This window comes from Mobula hypostoma, chromosome 5 (genome assembly GCF_963921235.1).
Source record: "Mobula hypostoma chromosome 5, sMobHyp1.1, whole genome shotgun sequence".
NCBI classification, from domain to species: Eukaryota; Metazoa; Chordata; class Chondrichthyes; order Myliobatiformes; family Myliobatidae; genus Mobula; species Mobula hypostoma.
The window spans coordinates 171,404,958-171,422,647 of record NC_086101.1 but is presented as its reverse complement, the minus strand read 5'-3'; the positions used below and the strand labels follow the sequence as shown (position 1 = coordinate 171,422,647).

Genomic DNA, 17,690 nt, shown 5'->3' with positions numbered 1-17,690 from the left:
TTTTTTTCCTAAACAATTGCAATCATATTCAGAGTCCGTGGACAATGGAAATTGAACAGAAGCACTGGACATCTAACTAGTAATGCCATACTTAATGTGGAAGGGCGCAATCTTACCCTGAAATCAATCATAAGGTTCCACTTTATGAATATAGAACATAGATTAGTACAGCACATTACAGGCCCTTCAGCCCACAATGTTGTGCCGACCCTCAAACCCTGCCTCCCATTTAAACTCCCCACCTTAAATTCCTCCATATACCTGTTTAGTAGTCTCTTAAACTTCACGAGTGTATCTGCCTCCACCACTGACTCGGGCAGTGCATTCCACACACCAACCACTCTCTAAGTAAAAAAACCTTCCACTAATATCCTCCTTGAACTTCCCACCCCTTACCCTAAAGCCATATCCTCTTGTATTGAGCAATGGTGCCCTGGGGAAGAGGTGCTGGCTATCCACTCTATCTATTCCTCTTATTATCTTGTACACCTCTATCATGTCTCCTCTCATCCTCCTTCTCTCCAAAGAGTAAAGTCCTAGCTCCCTTAATCTCTGATCATAATGCATACTCTATAAACCAGGCAGCATCCTGGTAAACCTCCTCTGTACCCTTTCCAATGTTTCCACATCCTTCCTATAGTGAGGCGACCAGAACTGGACACAGTACTCCAAGTGTGGCCTAACCAGAATTTTATAGAGCTGCATCATAACATCGCGACTCTTAAACTTTATCCCTTGACTTATGAAAGCTAACACCCCATAAGCTTTCTTAACTACCCTATCTACCTGTGAGGCAACTTTCAGGGATCTGTGGACATGTACCCCCAAATCCCTTTGCTCCTCCACACTACCAAGTATCCTGCCATTTACTTTGTACTCTGCCTTGGAGTTTGTCCTTCCAAAGTGTACCACCTCACACTTCTCCGGTTTGAACTCCATCTGCCACTTCTCAGCCCACTTCTGCAACCTATCAATGTCTCTCTGCAATCTTTGACAATCCTCTACACTATCCACAACACCACCAACCTTTGTGGCGTCTGTAAACTTGCCAACCCAGCCTTCTACCCCGACATCCCGGTCATTAATAAAAATCACGAAAAGTAGAGGTCCCAGAACAGATCCTTGTGGGACACCACTAGTCACAATCCTCCAATCTGAATGTACTCCCTCCACACAACCCTCTGCCTTCTGCAGGCAAGCCAATTCTGAATCCACCTGGCCAAACTTCCCTGGATCCCAAGCCTTCTGACTTTCTGAATAAGCCTACCGTGTGGAACCTTGTCAAATGCCTTACGAAAATCCATGTAGATCACATCCACTGCACTACCCTCATCTATATGCCTGGTCACCTCCTCAAAGAACTCTATCAGGCTTGTTAGACACGATCTGCCCTTCACAAAGCCATGCTGACTGTCCCTGATCAGACCATAATTCTCTAAATGCCCATAGATCCTATCTCTAAGAATCTTTTCCAACAGCTTTCCCACCACAGACGTAAGGCTCACTGGTCAATAATTACCCGGACTATCCCTACTACCTTTTTTGAACAAGGGGACAACATTCGCCTCCCTCGAATCCTCCAGTACCAGTCCTGTGGACAACGAGGACATAAAGATCCTAGCCAGAGGCTCAGCAATCTCTTCCCTCGCCTTGTGGAGCAGCCTGGGAAATATTCTGTCAGGTCCCAGGGACTTATCCGTCCTAATGTATTTTAACAAATTCAAAACCTCCTCTCCCTTAATATCAACATGCTCCAGAACATCAACCTCACTCATATTGTCCTCACCATCATCAAGTTCCCTCTCATTGGTGAATACCGAAGAGAAGTATTCATCGAGGACCTCGCTCACTTCCACAGCCTCCAGGCACATCTTCCCACCCTTATCTCTAATCAGTCCTACCTTCACTCCTGTCATCCTTTTGTTCTTCACATAATTGAAGAATGCCTTGGGTTTTCCTTTACCCTACTCGCCAAGGCCTTCTCATGCCTCCTTCTTGCTCTTCTCAGCCCCTTCTTAAGCTCCTTTCTTGCTTCCCTATATTCCTCAATAGACCCATCTGATCCTTGCTTCCTAATCCTCATGTATGCTGCCTTCTTCCACCTGACTAGATTCTCCACCTCACTTGTCACCCATGGTTCCTTCACCCTACCATTCTTTATCTTCCTCACCGGGACAAATTTATCCCTAACATCCTGCAAGAGATCTACAAACATTGACCACATGTCCATAGTACATTTCCCTGCCAAAACTTCATCCCAATTCACACCCGCAAGTTCTAGCCTTATAGCCTCATAATTTGCCCTTCCCCAATTAAAAATTTTCCTGTCCTCTCTGATTCTATCCTTTTCCATGATAATGTTAAAGGCCAGGGAGTGATGGTCACTGTCCCCCAGATGCTCACCCACTGAGAGATCTGTGACCTGACCCGGTTCAATTACCTAGTACTAGATCTAGTATGGCATTCCCCCTAGTCGGCCTGTCCACATACTGTGACAGGAATCCATCCTGGACACACTTAACAAACTCTGCCCCATCTAAACCCTTGGAGCTAATCAGGTGCCTATCAATATTAGGGAAGTTAAAGTCACCCATGATAACAACCGTTATTTTTGCACCTTTCCAAAATCTGCCTCCCAATCTGCTCCTCTGTATCTCTGCTGCTACAGGGGGCCTATAGAATACCCCCAAAAGAGTAACTGCTCCCTTCCTGTTCCTGACTTCCACCCATACTGACCGTCCCGTTGCCCTGACCCCCATAGTGATGAAATGTTTTGAACGGCTTGTCAAGCCTCATATCACAGCCAGCCTCCCCTCATCACTGGATCCTCTACAGTTTGATTATCGTCCAAATCGCTCTACGGAGGACGCAATATCCACCAGACTGCACACGGTTCTCTCTCACTTGAACAACAAACTCACTTATACCAGAATCCTGTACATTGATTTCAGTTCAGCGTTCAATACCATCATCCCGCAGAGACTAGTGGAGAAACTGTTGCTGCTTGGCCTTAGCACTGCCATGTGTCGCTGGATTCTGGATTTCTTGACAGAGAGACCACAGTCAGTCCGTGTTGGCAGGAACATCTCTGACTCCATCACACTGAGCACTGGATCCCCACAAGGCTGTGTGCTAAGCCCATTGCTGTTCACACTGCTAACACATGACTATGCAGCCAGATTCAAGGAGAACCTGATCATTAAATTTGCAGATGATACCACAGTGGTGGGGCTCATCAGCAAAAATGATGAAACTATGTACAGGGAGGAGGTCAAACACCTAGAGAGCTGGTGCAGGGATAACAACTTGATGCTTAATGTCACTGTTACGTACCCCGTAACTGGGTTGCCAAACCAGCAGAAATGGATCACTCAGTTGGAGTCTGGATTACTAGAACTAAGAAAGTTTTATTAAAGAAACAAGCAACACAGTACTCTAATCAAAAGGATAATAAATGCAACAGTTCAGCAATGATAAACATACATGTACACAGAATTAAGATAACAGGATTAATCAAGCTCTATCGTTGTCTAGGGGTAAATGACCAGTTTCAAAGTGAATCAAAGTTCAGTTCAATTTAGTTCAGTTCAGTTCGCAGTAATCGCTGCCGTGGCGATGGACAGTGGGGGGAAGGAGAGAGAGAGCAAAACGAATGAATATTCAAAATGGCTTCCACACAGACCTTCGCAGTCAGCTTTCATGCGAGCCCTTTGTGATGTCATCTGAGGTCACCGACCGTGACCCCTCCGTTTCCAGATACAATTGTTTCTCTGCGGTGAACCCGGCACCCAGGCAAGGGTGGACACACACCAGGTTCCCGCCGATCGTGCCTTTCCACCCTGTGCGTCTATGGCCTGGTCCCGCAACCGGCCTTCCAAAACTTCCCACTGAGAGACGCACCGCTTCCAGGGTCTCGTTACCTCGGGTGTCGTGTATGTCCTGCCTTAGCGAACCTGTCCCTTTTTATCCCCCTGCTGGGGTATCGCCTGTCCATCACTTCAAACAGTTCAGGGTTCAAAGGGGGAGCCGCTCTTGACAGCTCTCCTTCCGTTACTCTCTCCCGTCCCTTCATTAACATCTCCAAATGCTGCTCCATTGTTTTCTTTATCTCTCTCTCTCCTGAAGACAGGCGGCAGACCAACTGCTGATCCCACTGGTGCCAGCACAGGACAGCTAACATCTTAATCTATGTGTATTCTCGTCACATCACCAAAACCAAGGAGATGATCGTCGATTTCAGACGGTCTCAGCCTGAGCACACACCCCTCAGCATCAGCGGCTCCACAGTGGAGAGAGTGGAAAACATCAAGTTCCTTGGGGTGCAGATCTCAGACAATCTCACCTGGTCCAGGAACACCACTGGGATTGTGAAACGGGCCCAGCAGAGATTGCACTTTCTGAGGAAACTTAAAACAAGCATCACTCCCCACTAACATCTTAACTGCATTCTACAAAGGCATGGTTGTGAGTGTGCTGACCTTTTGAATCACAACCTGGTACTCCAGCTGCAGTGCTGTCGACAAAAGAGCCTTGCAGAGGGTAGTTAGGGGAGCAGAGAAGGTTATTGGGGTCTCCCTACCTTCTGTCCAAGACCTCTTTCAGAGTCGATGCCTTCAGAAGACACAGTACATCATAAAAGACCCCTCACACCCTCTCCATGAACTGTTTGTTCTTCTGCCATCAGGCAAATGTTACAGGAGCATCAAAACTAAAACCACAAGGCTACTAAACAGCTTCCTCCCACAGGCAGTCAGACTGCTAAATAGCTGCTCTACGTGACTCTGCTTTGGACACTTTTAACTTGCACTGGACACTTGTAACTGATTTTAACGGACATGTGGCTGTTGTGTTTTACTATTTATTGTGATGTTTATTATTTAGTGTTGCATTTGTTATGTTATGATTGCACTGCTCCTGAGAAACGCTGTCTCATTCTGCCCTGCAGAGCTGATGTACAGTTAGAATGGCAATAAAGTTTTTTGAATCTTTGATCCTGCTACATTACTCACCCTTTCTGTAGCTGTAATGGTATCCCTAACCAGTAATGCCACCCCTCCTCCCCTTTTGCCCCCCTCTCTATCCCTTTTAAAGCACTGAAGTCCAGGAATATTGAGAATGCATTCCTGCCCTGGTGCCAGCCAAGTCTCTGTAACGGCCACTACATCATAATTCCATGTATGTATCCAAGTTCTCAGTTCATCACCTTTGTTCCTGATGCTTCTTGCATTGAGGTACACACATTTCAGCCCTTCTGCCTTACTACCTTTATTCTGCTTCTCTTTCCTCAAAGCCTCTCTGTATGTTAGATCTGGCTTTACTCCATGCACTTCTTTCACTGCCGTATCACCCCGGGTCCCATCCCCCTTGCAAATTAGTTTAAACCCTCCCGAACCATGCTAGCAAACCTACCTGCAAGGATATTGCTCCCCCTCGGGTTCAGGTGAAACCCATCCAATCTGTACAGGTCCCACCTTCCCCAGAAGAAATCCCAATGATCCAAAAATCTAAAACCCTGCCCCCTGCACCAACTCCTCAGCCACGCATTCAACTGCCATCTCCTCCAATTCTTACCATCACTGTCACGTAGCACTGGCAGCAATCCTGAGAACGCCACCCTTGAGGTCCTGTTCTTCAGCCTTCTGCCTAGTTCCCGAAACTCACACTTCAGGACCTCTCCCTCTTCCTGCCTATGTCGTTGGTACTAACATGTATCACAACTTCTGGCTACTTTCCCTCTCGTACCAGGATGTCATGCACTCATGCACCCGGTCAGAGACATCCTGGACCCTGGCACCCGGGAGGCAACAAACCATGCGGGTGTCCTTCTCACGTCCACAAAATCTCCTGTCTGCTCCCCTGACTATAGAGTCTCCAATGACGACAGCTCTCCTCTTCTCCGTCCCACCCTTCTGCACCACCGGGTCAGACTCAATGCCGGAGGCTCTGCCACCGTGGCTCACACCTGGTCGGTCGTCCCCGCCAACAGTGTCCAGGACGGTAAACTTATTATTCAGGGGAATGGCTACAGGGGTGCTCTGCACTACCTGTCTGCTCACCTTAGCTTTCCCCCCCGACTGTCACCCAACGACCTGCTTCCGACAGCCTAGGTGTGACTACCTCCCTGTAGCTCTCAACAAAAAATGATTCAACAAAAAATGTAAATCCGTTGGTAAGGAAAGCTGCAAAGTCAAAGGACAATGACAATACAATTACATTTACTGGAGGAGAGGTGTAAACATAAATTATGTCCTAAAAATCTTAAAATTAATTTCAGATTTCTTGCAGTTAAAATCAAATTCTGCTCCTGTGTCATATGGTCTTATAAACAGTATTGAAATGATATTCTTTACATGGAGAGGAAGAAATAAAATTAAGAGGGAGAAGTTTTATTTGCAGGATGAGTCACTGAAGCAAGGCACAATCCACATTTAAGTATTTTACGAAAATATTGCAAAGGCCTTCATCATAATAATTTGGCTATCTCCATTAAAATAAATATTAGCAAATGAAAAAAGCAAAATCACACAGGTGACGGCAAATCTTTAAATATCTAAATATTTCTACACTGTTGCATGAAAGAGAAAATTAATTGATGTTAATGCACGTCTGTCAGATGGTAAAGTGTTTTCATTTTTTTCTTTCAGCTCAACAGCCATCAAAAGAATCAACTTCTGCACTGTGTCACATGATCACGCAGCTCCACGGCAGGACTAGGTTATCCAGTGGGAAGAATCACTGCTTCACTCCACACAGGTAATATTTTTTTCGTTTTTATTCTTCATTGTTCGCATCCTCCTTCCTCCATCTTTGCATAAATATATTGATGGAAGAGACAAGAGAAAGTTATGAATTGAGGAGAAGAGAAAGTTATTGTGGATCCCTTCGAGCTGGGGTCCACAGACCCCTCGGTTAATGGTAAGGCTCGATGGCATTAATAAAGTTGGGAACCTCTGGCTTCGAGGCAGAACCAGGCAAAATCGTAATTGATGAATAATAAAATATTAGAGGCATTAATATTCTGTGTTGGCTAAATTCATGACCTAATGAGAAACATAAATGTGAAAATAGTGAATAAAATCATAGGATAAAAGCTGACAGGAATAAGTGATTAAATGACCATGCTAGAATCAGGAGGTCTAGACCACTGAACTACAGACGTGATTCTGAATTCTACTTTGGAAGCTGGGGAATTTACTTGTAAGTGATTATATCTGAACATAGAACATAGAATAGTACAGCCACAGTACAGGCCCTTCGGCCCACATTGTTGTGCCGACCCTCAAACCCTGCCTCCCATATAACCCCCACCTTAAATTCCTCCATATACCTGTCTAGTAGTCTCTTAAATTTCACTAGTGTATCTGCCTCCACCACTGACTCAGGCAGTGCATTTCACGCACCAACCACTCTTTGAGTAAAAAACCTTCCTCTAATATCCCCCTTGAACTTCCCATCCCTTACCTTAAAGCCATGTCCTCTTGTATTGAGCAGTGGTGCCCTGGGGAAGAGGCGCTGACTATCCACTCTATCTGTTCCTCTTAATATCTTGTACACCTCTATCATGTCTCCTCTCATCCTCCTTCTCTCCAAAGAGTAAAGTCCTAGCTCCCTTAATCTCTGATCATAATGCATACTCTCTAAACCAGGCAGCATCCTGGTAAACCTCCTCTGTACCCTTTCCAATGCTTCCACATCCTTCCTATAGTGAGGCGACCAGAACTGGACACAGTACTCCAAGTTTGGCCTAACCAGTTTTATAGAGCTGCATCATTACCTCGCGACTCTTAAACTCTATCCCTCGACTTATGAAAGCTAACACCCCATAAGCTTTCTTAACTACCCTATCTACCTGTGAGGCAACTTTCATGGATCTGTGGACATGTACCCCGAGATCCCTCTGCTCCTCCACACTACCGAGTATCCTGCAGGGGAAAAAATGTTTGTATCATTAATGGTGACCATGGGATTCTGGATTATCTTTCAACTGGTTCACTGGCATTTTTCAGTGAAGGGAATCCATTGTCCTTATTTAGCCTGCTCAAGCATGACACCAGAGCAGCCTTTGGTGCTCCTGCCTTCCCAGCCCAGGAGGAACTAGGGATTAGCAATAAATGCTGACCTTGGCAGTGACATCTCCATAAAATGGGTGAATAAATAATAGTTTTTTTTTAAATCTCTTGTTCTTGCTGTCCAAATCACAAGGAATTAGGTGGCTGAAGATTCAGCCACAATTCTAATTTACCATTCCCTAGAATTAATGACAATTCCCATGGATTGTTATCTAACAAATATAATCTATTCATGAAAGTAAGAGAGAATATAGTCCGGAGCAATATCCATAGTAGAAAATATTAGAATCAACTTTGAAGGAAGTGGTGAAAAGCACTTGGGAGCGGGAGGGGGAAATCACCATTTAATGAGGTAAATTGAACACAGTTTTACGAAGGACTTTTCCTGTGTCTAACAAGCAGAGTGGATAAGAGGAACCAGCATTTCCATTGAGAACAATAAACATAAAATAATTAATAATAACAAAAGAGAAAATCTGAAAAGTCGGACTAACTGTTTCAATTTATGTTGTATTATTAGTATAATGCGAGGACAGGGCCTCTAAACCACAGTATCACCTAGCAGGGGTCGGGCTGCTAAGTGAGCATCAGGGCCGGTCCAGAGATGATCTTGGTGGGCTGGGAGGTGTGGACTATATACATGTATATTCTACATTGCTGTATTTTTACTAATATCCTATATGCACTTGTATATTTAAAGAATGGGCACCAAAGCCACGGATTTGCCTAGTGGGAGTCGGACGTAGGGGCAAGGACTGGGCCTCAAAACCATGTTATCACCTAACGGGTGTTAGGGTGGGTCAACAGATGATATGGGTGGGCTGGGGATTCTGGGCTATGTATGGTATATGCATACTCTGTGTCACTGTATTTACCAGATATTCTGTATGGGTTTGTTGACTGTGTGTGCAAGGGCTGGGCATCCAGCCATGGTGTCGCTAAGAATGTGTTCTTGTGTATGTCTGTCGGTAATGTGTTTTAGCACCTTGACCCTATGCTAACGGTCTCATTTGGCTGTATTCATGAGTATTCATGTATGGTTGAATGACAATTAAACTGGATTGAATTGAATTGTCTTATTTTGCTCTTTACAGCTCCTGAGGCCAATCTCAGCTCTGCTCTCAAATTGACAAGCAGAGGATAGGTGAAAGCAATTTAGCATGACTCGCTCTGTGACGCACACGAATGCACAGCACACAAACCGTAGAAAAGATTATCAATCTGTTAAGTGAAATGGTAAAGAATTTTATTAACAACCTGTTTGTTCTTGTAGTTATACAGACAGAATACTGGAGGGACTCAGCAGGCCAGGCAGCATCTATGGAAAACAAATACAGAGGCTGGGTGGGGGGGAGGAGAGGAAGAAGTACAAGTTAGTAAGTGGTAGGTGAAACCGGGAGAGAGGGAAGGATGAAGTAAAGAGCTGGGAAGTTGATTGATGAAAGAGATAAAAGGATGGAGAAGAGGGAATCTGAAAGGAGAGGTCAAAGGACCGAGGAAGAAAGGGAAGGGGGTGAAGCCCCAGAGGGAGGTGATAGACAGGTAAGGAGATAAGGAGAGAGAGGGAAATGGGAATGGAGAATGGTGAAGGAAAGGGAGGGCAATTACCATAAGTTTGAGAAATTGATGTTCATGCCATCAGGTTGGAGGCTACACAGACGGAATATAAGGTGTTGTTCCTCTAACCTGAGTATGGCAGAACAGGAGGCCATGGACTGAACTTTTATTCCATCTGGGAAACCTCTAACCTCCCTCTGGTCTACTCCTCCTTCCCTTTCTTCCATGGCCTTCTGCTTCTATCAGATCCCCCCTTCTCCAGCCCTGTATCTCTTTCACTAATCAACTTCCCAGCTCTTTACTTCACACTTCTCCCTCTCCCGGTTTCACCTGTCACCTACTATCTCGTACTTCTTCATCCCCTCCCCCCTCCCCACCTTCTTACTCTGACCTCATCTCTTTTTTCCCCATCCAGATGAAGGGTCTCAGCCCGAAATGTCGACTGTTTACTCTTTTCCATAGATGCTGCCTGGGTTGATGAGTTCCTCCAGCATTTTGTGTGTATTACTTTGATTTCCAGCATCTGCCGATTTTCTCTCATTTGTTCTTACAGGTAATTTATGTGATCTATTTTCAAACTGCTTCATGCAGGCCAGCTTATACTTCAAAAATGTAAACTTAGGCACGTGAATATGGTAAAATGCTATTGAGTTGAGCAGTGGCTGGAAGCCAAAGGAAAACTTTTGTTTTATATCTTCCAATTATTTAATGCTTTCAATTCAAAAAGAAGATTTTTGGTCATGTCCCCGGTTGCAGAAATATTGGAAAGATATTTTTGATATTATTTCAACGGTTTTAAATATAGACTTACAACCGCATCCAATTACTGCTATTTTTGGACTACCAATGTTAGATTTAAATAATTTAACCTCTTCATCACCAAGGATGATGGCATTTCTTACTTTAATGGCTAGAAGGTCTATTTTGTTGAATTGGAAAGAGATTAACCCTCCTAAGGTATTTCATTGGTTTTCACAAACTATGCTGTGTTTGAATTTGGAGAAAATTAGAAGTGCAGTTTATGACCCTTCCATCAAGTTTGAAAAAACTTGGAGGCCATTCATTCAGCATTTTCACTTAATGTAATATCTTTATTTCCAAACTTATTTTATTTCTCTGTATTGCTGTTTGAGGGGAATGGAGTTGTCGGCACTGAGGTTTTCTTCTTTTTCATTTTTAAGTTCTTAGATTTGCCCAAGTCTTTTAGTTTAGTTGATTAATTTTGTCTTTCTTTTGGGATGGGATTTTTTTTTTTGGTTTTTTTTTCTTTTTCATGATTTTTTTTTTAGTTTTTTTTAATTTGTATTACCCGTTGTTAGTTTTATATGATTGGGAGTTTAGTCAAATTTCAATATTGGACTTTACGATTACTGTTTGTAAGTGTAACAATTTATCTCCTATTATTTGTATCATTGCTATGTTTTGTTTATATATTTTAAAATTAATAAAAAGATTGAAGAAAAAAAAAAGAAAAAAAGAAGATTTGAAAATAAAAGTAAAGGTAACTGGTCCTGGTAAGACCATATCTGGAATATTTTGCACAAGTCTTGTTCTCTACCTAGTAAACAGTACAACTACAATCGAAGAGTGCAGTGAAGATGTCACCGGATTGATGTCTGGGATGGCATGCTTGTTGAGTGAGGAGAGATAAGACTGTTGCCCTAACGTGGAGTATGTTTACATATGAACACCTGAATTAGGAAGATATGCAGACTACTTGCCCCATTAAGCCTACTCCATTCACTCAAGAAAAGCATGACTTTAACGTTCCCGCTAATTATTTTTACATTTGCATATTCTAACCATAGCTCCGAACAGGAAATTTTTACACGGCTTGAAAATTGTGTGGCGTTTTAAATTGTTTTTTTTTGTAATATGCATACTGTGAATATTTAGAATGAAGATTTAAAAATCATATACATTTGATTTTATTTATTAATTGAAGGGTATAATGAAATACAAAGGCAGCTGGTGGTGTAGCACCGAATCTGGTCGCCTCCTTGAACGCTTTCCATCTGTGCTTGGTTGAGGATTGGGCTAGCAACTCAGCCTCATAAAAAAAAAGCAGACAAATGCTAAAGAAACAGCAAGGTTGCTACTTGATGCACCACAAGGCACAAAAACAAACAACAATACTGAAAAACAGTACAACAGGGGTCCCCAACCTTTTTTGCACTGCAGACCGCTTTAATATTGACAATATTCTTGAGGACCGGCCGACCCGGGGGATGTTCAAGTAGTGTTAAACTCACCTCAGCATGTCTTTTACGGTTCGGGTTGCCAACTTTCTCACTCTGAAATAAGGGACAAAAGTAGCAGTCAAATCCCGGGACACTTTACCCCAGGAAAGAATACCATGACCATGAAACCTTGCGCGGGCACCTGTGTGCGCATGCGTGACACGCGTATCTGATCTGCGCATGTTCGTACGTGCCGATTTTTTTTCCCACTTGCTTTCATCTTCCCAACATTACTGTACATATATTATTTCTACTTTACATAGGCTGTGTATTTATCATATCATTTCTGCTTTTACTATATGTTAGTGTTATTTATTTTTGGTTTTATGTGTTATTTGGTATGGTTTGTTAGGTTACTTTTTGGGTCTGGGTACGCTCAAAAGTTTTTCACATATAAATTAATGGTAATTGCTTCTTCACTTCACACTATTTCGGCACAAAGGGCTTCATAGGAACATTCTACCTTAGCGGGGGAAATATGGGACAAGGGCGGTTCTGTATGGGACAAACCAATTTAGCCCAATATACGGGATGTCTCGGTAAATACGAGACAGTTGGCAACCCTATGTTCAAGTTCAACAATGCGTGACAGGGAATGAGGAAAGGTGCAGCTGACTCATATCGTTTCCTCACAGCCCGGTATCACATGCTTTGCAGCCTGGTACCGGTCAGCGGCCCGGTGGTTGGGGACCGCTGCAGTACAGCATAGAAGATCTTTCACGTTTCGTAAAAGTTTTTCTAGCTGCGTCCAATTCCAGCTGTGTGGCAACAAAGGCTGTGTGCAGGGGAATACTTCAGTTACTGCATGGCCGCGCACTCATGCAGCTTAGGGAGAACAGTAGTTGATCTGACTGTAACCTCGTCTCCATACCCCTACTCCTGGTAACCTTTTATAAAAAAAAGATTGTATTTGGCAAGTCTGATACAATTTAACCTAGATGAATAACTTAAATTTTAAGAGAAAGCAGGTACTACTGTAGGTAAAATGGTTTGGTGCAAATGAGAATGTGACACCAGGGGAGTAGATAAACTGATGTGTATTACTGGTGATCACGTTCATGGTATTGGGAGCACTGGAATAGTTGAACATGAATTTGGAATCTAGTATTATACATTTTCCTTTAGGAGTTCAGTGCAATTTCTTCATCTACTAATTATATTTCCTACCAGACAATACTGTACTGCAGAATACAGACATAAAAATTTCCTCCCATTCCCACTCTGGTTAAATGTAGTTTTCACCTTTTTTTTAAATAATTGATCCAAAAACACAAACTATTAAAGAGGGAAAACAGTGCAAGCATATTCAAAGGGGAAAAAAATCTAATGAATGGGATATATTCCTTGAAAGCACTGTTTTATTTGAAAAAAAATGTTTCTTTAACTTTTTAATGACTTAGAAATCAGTCTTTAGCTAATTATAATGAAAGAAACCATTAGACTGGACTTTGGCATATAATGATGTGGGTGACAACTTCATAATGTAACTTGGATTGTGGAGATTATGTTAGTGCATTAAAGCACTGAATTGCCAAACATGTTAACCATGGAGGCAGATTCATTCCAGTAGGCTTGGGGTTTGGAACTGTAAGGAGTCATAAATTTTACTTCAATGAAAGAGATTTGAAATTAAAGCATTATAAAGGAAGATAACAGGCAATGCACACAGCATCGATCCAGTCATCAACTGCAAACACAACAAAGTCACTTCATGCCCTGTTGATCTTACAAGGTCCTCCTCTGCGTGGCTAACTTGGAAGTATATCTCATCAGCTGACCAAGCAATAGGTTGCACTCTCAGAATCATTCTTTATAGGTAAGTGCCTGATTCATCCTTTACTGGGTATATTCTGAATTTGCCTGAGTGATGATCATAAAGAAATATAAAAGTTTTTTTAAGAAGTTTCAAAAATAGTGATTACTTTAAAATACAAGAGAAGAACAGGAGGGTTTCAGGTCAAAATAAAACAAAACACAGGAAGTATATCAAGTATTAACAAGAAAAAATCTGCAGATGCTGGAAATCCAAGCAACACACACAAAAAGCTGGAGGAACACAGCAGATCGGGGATCATCTATGGAAAAGAGTAAACAGTCAACGTCTTGGGCCAAGATCCCGATGAAAGTTCTCAGCCCAAAACGTCGCCTGTTTACTCTTTTCCATTGCTGCTGCCTGGCCTGCTGAGTTCCTCCAGCATTTTGTGTGTGTTGCTAATATCAAGTATTGACTTCTCTAGACAACTGATAGCCTAGGGTTTACTTCCAAACACAACAAATGATATGACTAATTTCAAGTTGATCTATCGGGTGTTCCCAACCTGAAATCCACAGACCCCCTTGGTTAATGGGAGGGTGTCCATGACGTATAAAAATTTTCGGGAGATCAAAAGACTAGTAAGTCTGTAATTTTCTACGTAGGAGAAAAGAAAAATTGTGTTTTGCTAAATTGTCCTATGGTCATATCTATAACTTCAGGATACTCTTTTGAATTTTAATGCTTGTTATGATATTTTCCATTAAAATTTAACTTAGATCCCTTTCAGTAAGTAAAAATCCTGTTCCGTAGTCAATTACCAATGGCTTTTTCAATGCTTTGCATCATAGCTTATGTGAATTGTTGTTAGACAGGAAAATTAAGATGTAGATTCTAGTCCAGTGTACTTCTGAGCTGGTGAATTAAACTGGTTGAGTTACTTATTAATCATTAACTTTTAAACCTGAGTACAATAATTCAGTCATGACACAGAAACATTTCCTTTCAGACTTCTGCCAAAATAAACGAGGTACCTTGTTTGACTGCCTAATTGCTCTAAAATCTAATTTCCTTATATTATTATACTTCCATAATATATTAAACAACAGCAACTGTAATTAGCATTAGTCTTAAGAAACAAACTTCTTGTATTATTCCTGACGTTCCAAGTGCAATGATAGTGAAATTAGCAATGTTTATCCCATTGAATTTCATTGCTTCACGTACATGTGTGTTAAAACTCAACTATCTGCAAATTTTATTTAATTTATTTGTAGAGATAGTGCGCGGAATAAGCCCCTCCAGCCCTTCAAGGTGCGCCGCCCAGCAATGTCCCTGATTTAATCCTTGCCTAATGACAGGACAATTTATAAGACCAATTAACCTACCAGTCAATATGCCTTTGGATTGTGGGAGGAAACTGGAGCACCTGGAGGAAACCCATGCGGTCACATAGAGAGTGTACAAACTACTTATAGTCAGTGGCAGGAATTAAAACTGGGTCGCCTGTACTGTAAAGCGTTGTGCTAACCAGTATGCTACAATGCCGTCCCAATGATAAACTAACTTCTCCACAGGTGCATTCATGAAGTTCTTACAGATGGACAGCTTTTCAGAAACTGTTGAATGAGATGCAGTTGGTTTTACTGGTCCATTTAGCCATATTGCATATGAGTACTACATGATATTAAGGAACCCAAGGGAGAGGAGTGTGAAGGCAACAAAGTGTCCCTGAGCAGTGTTGAGTTAAAAAGATTAGCTGAAGTTTATTTGAATAACAGAGAAGGCACAACTATCTCAGGTGAAGGATCTCAGCCCAAAATGTTGGCTCAATATTTCTCTCTACCTAATCTACTGTTTTCCACCAGTAGTTTAATTTTTGATCTAGATTCCAACATCTGCAGTCTCTTGTATCTCATTTCTCTTTCTAATTTTCTTGCAGTCAAATGCTGGATGACTAATGGATAAAGGGATTCAAGGAGACTACTCAACATTGCATTCAAAGGGAAAAGTATCATATGCTATTCTTGTCAGAATTCTTGACCCGGATCTGGGCCATGCCATCCAAATATCCAGACCTGCCTCTCAGTTTTTTTGCACTACCTTACTTTCCCTTTTCTATTTTTTATTTATGATTTATAATTTAATTTTTTAATATTTACTTTGATTTGTACTCCAGGGAGCACGAAGAGCAGAATCAAATATCGCTGTGATGATTGTATGCTCTAGTATCAATTGTTTGGTGACAATAAAGTATAAAGTAAAGTAAAGTAAATACACAAAACTCATTAATTTAAAAAATGTATCTAATACCAAATTACATGATTTTACAAAGAATTATTTAAAAATATTTTATTAGCCTGTACTGTATTGTTTTAATCATTCAAATGTTCTATAGTGCCAAAACATTGTTAAAAAAGGATGGAATCTGTTTCATGGATTATCTAAATGGGGAGAAGGTTCAAACATCAGAGGCACAGGGGGACTTAGGAGACCTCATGCAAGATTCCCAGAAGGTTAATTCACAGGTTGAGTCTGTGGTAAAGAAGGCAAATGCAATGTTGGCATTTATTTCAAGGGGAATAAAATATAAAAGCAAAGAGATAATGCTGAGGCTTTATAAGAGACCAGTTAGGCCATACTTGAAGTATTGTCAACAGTTTTGGGCCCCATATCTCAGAAAGGATGTGTTGTCATTGGAGAGAGTCAAGAGGAGATTCATGAGGATGATTCTGGGAATGAAGAGGTTAACATATGAGGAGCGCTTGGCAGCTTTGGGCCTGTACTTACTGGAATTTAGAAGAATGTGGGTGGATCTCATTCAAACCTACCAAATGTTGAAAGGAGTAGATAGGGTGGATGTGGAGAGGATGTTTCCCATAGTGGGAATATCCAGAACTAGAGGGCACAGGCTAAAAATTGAGGGGCAACCTTTTAGACTGCTTGTTGATGTCACCTTGGTAGGATGCTGGACATCCAATGATAACTGAACACCAGAACAAAATTAACGTTCCAAGACATGACAATTGAAAGCAAAAGAAATGCAGATGATGGAAATTTGAAATAAGAACAGAAGCTATAGGAAATAATCGAAGATCATTGGATTTCTCTGAGGATAACAATGAGCAGGAACAGTTTACATCTCATTATATATATCTCATGCCACATTGGTTGCCACATAAACCTAACTATACTCATGATTATTTTAATTAATTTCAAAAAATGGAAAAGATGGAACAGCCTAAACATTGATGCACAATAAATTCATTGTTACTGAATAGATCTGCATATATAACATCAAAACATGGTATCCTTGATGGGTTCCCAAAACAGATGAAAAAACAAATGCTGAAGCAACTCGGCAAGATCGAGGAAAATGATAGATGTTGCTCCAGATTGAGATCTTACATCAGTTTGCATCCTCCAGCAGTTTGTTCTCTCACTTCAGATTCCAGCATCTGCAGTCTCCTGAGTCCTCAAACATTCCAATGCAATTATTAAGTTAATATGTAACAAGCAAGATGGTTACATTACTGAACATCGTTCTGTCAAGCGGTTTTGAATATACAGAATTGACTGCCTGGAAAAAGAATAATAAGTCTTTCTTATGAGTTGGAGTTTACTTGCCTCAATATGAAAGGAGGCAATTCAGCCCATCAGATCCATGCCAGTCCCTTACAGAAAACCCGTCATCTGTCCTGTTCTTATTTCTGTATCCCTCAGTAACTTATTCTCTCTTATATGCATTTCTTTGGCCACTTACAGTAATCAGCCAATCTAGTTGTGGATTTTTTAGGATGTGTGAGGAAAAGTTGAGAGTGCAAGGCAGAAAACTATACAATTACTGGGAGAATGTGCAAGCTCTGCAAAAGCAACATTGAAGGATGTGGACCAAACTCAGACCACTGGAGTCCTAGAGTTGCCATTGACCTCTGTACTCCCATATTAAGATTCAAGTATATTTGTTTGCGAGAGAGAGAGAGATGGTACGGCCACGTAACAAGATCCAGTGGCCTTGCAAAGGCCATTCTGCACGGAACTGTGGAGGGGAAAAGAAGGAGATGTAGATGG

The 17,690-nt window shown here is 41.7% G+C and overlaps 1 protein-coding gene across 4 annotated transcripts in view; it reads left to right on the top strand.

The window, feature by feature from the left end:
- Positions 1 to 11,500, top strand: part of LOC134347180 (organic cation/carnitine transporter 2-like) — a 55,939-nt gene extending 44,439 nt beyond the window's left edge. For 2 of the 4 annotated variants that reach the window (XM_063049423.1, XM_063049420.1), the window contains 2 exons: positions 6,645 to 6,753; positions 9,164 to 9,428. In XM_063049423.1, the coding sequence (XP_062905493.1) occupies positions 6,645 to 6,714 (70 nt within the window). In that variant the 3' untranslated portion in view covers positions 6,715 to 6,753; positions 9,164 to 9,428. Of the gene's footprint in view, positions 1 to 4,125; positions 5,068 to 6,644; positions 6,754 to 9,163; positions 9,429 to 10,041 lie in introns of those variants that run through there. The other 2 variants (XR_010018098.1, XM_063049421.1) reach the window with 2 other exon arrangements.
- The last annotated feature ends 6,190 nt before the right edge of the window (positions 11,501 to 17,690 follow it).